The sequence below is a fragment of the Betta splendens genome, chromosome 7 (assembly GCF_900634795.4).
Source record: "Betta splendens chromosome 7, fBetSpl5.4, whole genome shotgun sequence".
NCBI classification, from domain to species: Eukaryota; Metazoa; Chordata; class Actinopteri; order Anabantiformes; family Osphronemidae; genus Betta; species Betta splendens.
Genome location: NC_040887.2, coordinates 7,276,789 through 7,283,810, shown reverse-complemented (window position 1 = coordinate 7,283,810; position 7,022 = coordinate 7,276,789). Strand labels below are relative to the sequence as shown.

Sequence of the window (7,022 nt, the reverse complement as noted above, 5' to 3'; positions counted from 1 at the left end):
ACACGAAAAAAGGAAAAAAAATCTCAAAAACGCATTTAGAACATCGATTGCGTCAAAGTCACATTTGATTTACAATTAGAAGTGGGCGCTAAAAGCAAGATTTCAGGCGACTGGTGAAATTAGTATTAAATATATCAGATGAATGAAACGGGGAAGAGAAAACGTGAACAGGTTTGATACAGGCCGAGATTTTAAACTTTAATGCGGTTCGATTATGCCGGAGCATCAATTCACCGAGTGGGTGAATCTAAATTGGCAAAAGGGTAAAACACAAAACAAAAAGATTCTATTTTCATCTATTTTCATCCTAAGACTAATGTAAGAGGTGGAATTCGGGGCTTTAAGGCGCTTTTAGGCACATCGCTCCCGAATACCTCCAGTTTCATCCTGGTTTTCCGTTAACAGAGAATTTGCTTAGGATGAAACCTGACAAGTGCCAACTGACGCACTAATGCAGTGTTTCAGGCAAAGGGGCCCATTACGCTGCAGCATCGCAGGCGCACAATTCAGAACAGACGAGCAGCCTTCGGTATTGGCAGGCACATTCTCAATGACAGGTCCAAAGCGGCCTTCAAGCAGTTGCTTCAATGCGGGATTTAATTCCATCCTGAAAATTTTATGATTCGAATAATTTACATTTCTTGGGGAGAAGAAAAAAACGGAAGGAGACGTGTTGTCTTTTTACCCCGTTACATTTGCGGGGTTATGGATGTGTTGGCCGCTACAGCAGCACAGGATGCAGGTTGGAGTTTGTTTAAAATGTGCGCTAATGACGCGCATTAATCTTACCTTGTATGTTGGGTGCCATGGATCCCTCGGGGAAAATACCGTCCTTCATATACACTAATAGCTCCTCCCCTGCTTCGATGTCCCGGACAGCCTTATAATAAATCTGAGGAGAGAGACGAAGAGAGACTTTACCTTAAAGTCAAGGTGGGAATAATAAATTGGACCCTTCCTATTTATGATCACAATTAAAGGAGGGTCTAAATGTTAGAATTTACTAAAATATTAGCACATTTATCCGTTTATTAATAAAATACCATTCATACCGAAAATAAGTATTATCCAGAAAACTTAACATATCAATGATAACTGGGTTTATTTTACTATAATGCGATTTACAATTATTTATTTTGTTATACATTTATACCAGTTATATTGAAACTTTAGAATAAATAGAACCAATAGAAAATAATCAATTTCCTCAATCTAAGTAGTTCCACGTTATTTCTCAAATTACTCGCACAGTCGCAAAAGAAAACGCTGAATAAATCAAGTCGAGCTAAATGCTTCTTTAATGAGTGTAAACTGCGTCAAAGAAAAGTGGTGAGTGAAACAAAAATAAACAAACAGCTCAGTTGCGATGGTGCGTTTTTCAGTTCGCAGCTGCAACGAACCGGGACGAGACGAACTCTCACAAAGCATTTAATCTGGGGCGGTTTAAATTGTGTTATCGGAAATAAAGTGCTGCTGGATTTCTCTAGCTATGACTTAAAACAAGATAAAACGGGAATAACAACATTCATTTCGAGATTCAGAGCCACAGACAGGCCTCCCGTGTCTCCACCACATAGTCAACTAAGACAAACTAAGCGCACATCCGTTGTATTAAAATAAAAGCGATCACACTGAGCCTCAATTAACATTTTGCAAATGAAACATATCACAGCTCCGCGCGTGCTACGAACCACGGCGCAGCGAACCACTTCAAACCGAACGCAGAGACTGTGGTTTGCGGACGCACGGGGGCGCTGTGCACCAGGCCAACGGCGCCGGCGCACACAGAACGACCGAGCACGCTCATTCAGACACACACTCCGTCACACACACAAACACAGACAGAGGCTGCTGAAACTAACTTCCAAGACGGGCTCTTGTGTGGAGATATGAGCAGGAACGAAAACGGCGACGGCACCGGGGAAAATATATATGTCGTAATAATAATAACAACAATAACCTTTATTATTATGAGCGTCGTAATAATAACTATCATTGTTGTCGTTATTATCAATAGTTAGGTAAGACAAAATCTCTATTCTGCGCTAGTTCGTCCTGACCTTTCTTTTCTCCGAGAGCAGACAGAGTTGAGAAAGTTGCGCGGCGCTGCGGAGAGCCTCCAGCTGCAGTAGCACTTCAGTCCCGGTGGAGTTGGCGACACAACCCATAGTAGGTCTACCGGAGAGGGAGCGGGCCGCTGGAGCGGACGGGTCCGGGGAGAGGAGGTCGCGGGGCGGCCAGGCGCGCTGCGGACGCTCACTGATTGCTCCGTGTGGCTGGATGAAGCCCGACGCGCCTCCGCTGGGCTACTCGCTACTCTCTAATCTAGTCCGCGAGCGCGTCTTTGATGATGATGAGTCTGTCTCTCTTTCTCTCTCTCTTTCTCTCATTAGTGATTCCCTATTGCCCCTTGGTGCTCTTTCGGTTACCCGTCGGCCACTCCTCCTCATCTTATCTCCAGCCAAAAGGATTGAGAGATCTGCGGCGCAGACCCCTCCCCGCATCTCCGATCCCAGCCGCCGCCTGGGCGCTTGATAAATCTATTATTGATGTAAATAATGGATAAAGCAGCCCGGCAGCAGACTTGTACTTACTTCATCACTCTAGGACACACTTATGCGCACCGGACAAATGCGCAGATATATGGACAAACAGAACGCGCGTCGATAAGTTTTGTTATTAAAAATGTATTAAATTAAGATTAGATTTCGTTCTTTTATCTAGTTTGGGATAAATCACTTGTATTTTTATTCGAGCTCTAAGGTAAATATTTACTAAATGATGTATAAACAGTACTTTAGTAACTATCTAGCTCTGATTAGGTTTTTATTTAAAGAATTGAAAAGTCTGTGAATTTTTTATCATGCATTCATTAACAAAGTGTGTCTAAAAAACCCGTTAGTTATTATTATAATTATTTGACCACATTTTTAAGAACAAACGTGAAAATACATAAATGTGGACACTGAAAATTTTAAAAATATACAAGGGGTGAAAAATGTGCATTTTCTTCTTAATTTCAAATTCATTAATTTATGACATTAATTAATTTCTTTGAACGTTTAAATAACTTTTATAGACAATAAAATGGTCCATTTGACAAATAAGACAGTATTTGTAGTATAGGCCTTCAGACATCCTGACTTCTCATCTCTACATCAGACAGATGCCTCATCGATCAATGCCAGCCATAGGGCTCGAAATAATCTCCCACTGAGGCCACACACACACACACACACACACACACACACACACACACACACACACACACACACACACACACACACACACACACACACACACACACACACACACACACACACACACAATGGTGTCTATTTATTTACGGATCCATCCAGAGGTAGAAGGCCAGATCAAACAGTGTCGAAAGGAGCTCCGCTCCAAAACACAAAAGACGGAGGCCTGACAAGAAGGTGGATAAGGTTCATCTTGGCTTTAACCCCCCCACCACACACACACACACACACACACACACACACACACACACACACACACACACACACACACACACACACACACACACACACACACACACAACACACACACACACACACCACCCATTGCGCTCTCTCAGCTGTTTCCCTCACTACATGCATCTTGGCCAACACCACTCAACTGCCTCACTTATAAACAACAGTTTTGAAAGTGAATGAAAACTATTTCAGTGGAGTAGACAGACATGCACTCATGCGAACACACACAAAGGAAACTGCTGTTGATTTGTCTTGTTTTGTTTGGCCTTCATTTAAAAAGCCCCAATATTTCACTAAGAAACTGAAATCTAAAGCAGAGCGAGAATAGGAAAAGATACAGTGTATAGAATAAAACCACATTATTTCACTGCCACATATATCTAAATTATGCATGAAAATACATACATTTGTTCATCTTACATCATTAATGGCAAACAAATGAAGAAATACATTATCTGCCTGTTTTTAAAAGGTTACTCTCTGCATTTCAATTTACATATTTCCATAAACTCATAAACGGAGGAAGCTGGTATAAGAAAAGAAAAATCACAGAATAAGCTGTTAAATTATACATTTTGCGTGCGTGTGTGTGTGTCTTTGTGGTGCTTATAAATACTGAATGATGGCCTTGCATATTTGTGAGCCTCAACACAAAGCAACCGGCCACACAAACAAAAGAAACGTTGTTTGTTAAGGACAAACAACTGTGAACGACATCACAAAGCAATCGTGCCCGTGGCCTCTTCTGGGTCTGATAAATATCCACGATTTTTGCCGGTGCCATGATTCTTTCGTCGACATTGTGTGACAGTGGCAGGGGGCACTGATGTGAAAATCTTAAAAGGATTAGGCGAGTTGGCGTTGCCAGCCAATTGGTGCTTGTCAATCTCTGAGGCCCTTGTGTGTTCCCTCTGCTACTTGGCCCGAGCCCCCTTTCTCTCTATCGGCCCGGGCTTAATGTCTGAAGCTTAAATGGACACACTGGCCTGTCCCCGCGATGTGACAGAGTGACAGGTGGCAGCTCGAGACGCGGCGACGGACAACGGGAGACAAAGACAGTGAGGAACAGGCGGCAGGAGACAAGAAAGGGAAAGAGGAAGCCATGTAGGAAGAGATTAGGAAACAAATAAGAGCAGAGTGACAGGAACGTGGCAACACACACACAGCCACATGGATGCATTTGCCATCCCTTGGTTCAGCTTTTTAATTTCTTTGATATATTAACATAATAATTCCCTTTATATTCATAATTTTGTCCGGACCAAAAGTCTTTATTGAAGCAGTCCATACATTTTGGCAGAAATTGAAATGTATGTCAAAACTGAGCAAAAGATTGATGCTGGTTATAAGAAGCAAACACGTATAACATGAAGAGAGTCAGGTAAATAAGCTAATATACTGCAGGAGTGTGTGGTGGTTGGGGTTGAGGCCTAGTTAAGCAGCTGGGGCTTCATGGGCACCGGCTGGGCATCGCTCCAACACTATCTGGTGCTGTACCCAGGTTACTTTAGAGAGAGCGAGGCAGAGGAAGCAGGATGTAAGAGCCGAAAGGAGAGAGAAACGCTGCCTAGAACAAGGCCATACCTTGGATAATGGTTATTATGGGACTTTGGAGTGTCAGGCAATTCTTCAGCCTCGTTACATGGGTCATTTCCTCACATCACTGGCGACTGGCCAAGCCACAGACTCACAATAGAGTCATTCCTTGGCCATTACAAACACACACTTCTTGTTATCACAATGGTAAACACGCACACACACATTCACGCACATCAGTCGAGGGGACGGAATGGCCACTCCCCCTCGCTGCCGCCCCCCCACCGATTGACACATCCAGCCCGGACATCTCTGCTCTCTCACCTGGTCTCCCGTGAGGTGACAGGCGGCGAGGTTCTGCTCCTCGAACGAAGGAGCGCAGCGGATGTATTTGAGCCAGCTGCTGCCGCTGGCCTCCGGCCCGGTGTCCAGCGCAAACTTGATGTTGCCCATGTCGTCCACCACCTGTTGGAGAGAGACACATTAGAACAGGGGACAAAGGCCTTTTATGACAAAATTCCAATGTCCAAATAAAATGTAAAGCGAAGTAGTAAAAGAATTTACAATTGGAAGGGACACAAGAGCGTATACGTTTACTGTATGAGGTTATGACAGAAGCCTGATGTCAATCAGCTGTAAAGAAACAGAGGCAGCATGTCGGTGGGTGTTAGGGCCACCTAACCTTGTCAGTCTGACAAGTAGAAGAGGAAAGAGGGCAAGGAAGAGAAAGGAGGAGGGAGTGGACAAACTGTGGCTTCTTTCACTCCCCTAAAGACTTTCTCTGGCACATATTGATCACTCTTTGTAACCCCTGCAGCCCCCCGAGACTCCAAGACAAGGTTTCATGTTACCTGGTCTCCCAGAGAATGAAGCAGGATGGAGATAATGATGAATGACGGAGGAGGAGGAGGAGGAGGAAGAGGAAAAATAAGAGAAGCTTATTGTGCAGAGAAGACAGAAAAAACAGGAAGGAAGAAACAAAAGGCTTCTTCACAAATTATAACTGATAAAGAAGTATGGAGCAAAAAGAATTGATATTGATGATAGTCCAGATGCCAGAGAATTGCCATCTCATACAAACACGTGTGTGTTGATATGAGTGCATGTGGTAGATTTGGGGGAATTAGGAGAATCCAGGCCAACTCTTGCACCAAGCTGGGGCTGAAGCTCTGATTTTGCCCCGGCGCTGCCTGCGACACTGACACTCTGTGAATCCCCCGGGGAGGAGCGGCCCGAGACAGAGCAACTCCTCTAATTACGCCTCCCAATCAGCGCGGAGCTCCGGCCGCGCTGACCTCTAGCCCGACTCTGAGCCGCGCTAATCACAATCAAATGTCTGCCCAGGAACCCGAGGTGTGATGGAGAAGAACCAACAAACCAATTGACATTTTTAGACGCTCCGGGTTCGTGAACCGCTCGGACGCGCCGCTTCGCCGCGGGCGCGCTCACATTTTCTTCCAGCTCGTAAAGTGTGAATGCTCACGTTCTTGTCGCTGGGCGAGCGCGTGCAGGAGGTGCATATATGTGGGTGGGGGTGCAGGTGCCAAGTTTGGTGAGTAAATATGTAAAGGGTCTGGTTGGAGGTGTGGAATAACTGTCATGTGGCTTGTGTGTACAAATGTGGTCACTGTTTTAGTCCAGTGTGGGAAAACACACATGTAGTTAAAGGGACAGCTTGAGGTAACGTTACTAGTTTTGGGCCGAGGCGAGTGGAGCCTCGGGGCAAAATGTGCTGCTTTAGGAAAACAATACCGATAGCGACTTGGTTCGAACGAATCCATCAGAGAACTGGGGCCACTGCTTTTGTAAATGTATTTGCTGACTGCTGGTGCTGAAAAATACTTCTTCTCATCTATTGCCTCTTTTCTTACTGAGACAACTCAGAAGCCGCTGGGAAGAGCTCATAGGAACTGAATGTTATCCAGGCATTTATAGCTACTGCCTCCTCTGCTTCCAGTTTACAACTTCAACACTCAGCTTGATTGAGAACAG

The 7,022-nt window shown here is 44.6% G+C and overlaps 1 protein-coding gene across 15 annotated transcripts in view; it reads right to left on the bottom strand.

Moving 5' to 3' along the window:
• prdm16 (PR domain containing 16) overlaps positions 1-7,022 on the bottom strand; it is a 196,494-nt gene that overhangs the window by 15,896 nt on the left and 173,576 nt on the right. For 14 of the 15 annotated variants that reach the window (XM_055510210.1, XM_055510212.1, XM_055510211.1 and 11 more), the window contains 2 exons: positions 5,355-5,495; positions 790-892 (listed from right to left, as the gene is read on the bottom strand). In XM_055510210.1, coding sequence (XP_055366185.1) covers positions 790-892; positions 5,355-5,495 — 244 coding nt within the window. Of the gene's footprint in view, positions 1-789; positions 893-2,060; positions 2,644-5,354; positions 5,496-7,022 lie in introns of those variants that run through there. The other variant, XM_029156616.3, reaches the window with a different exon arrangement.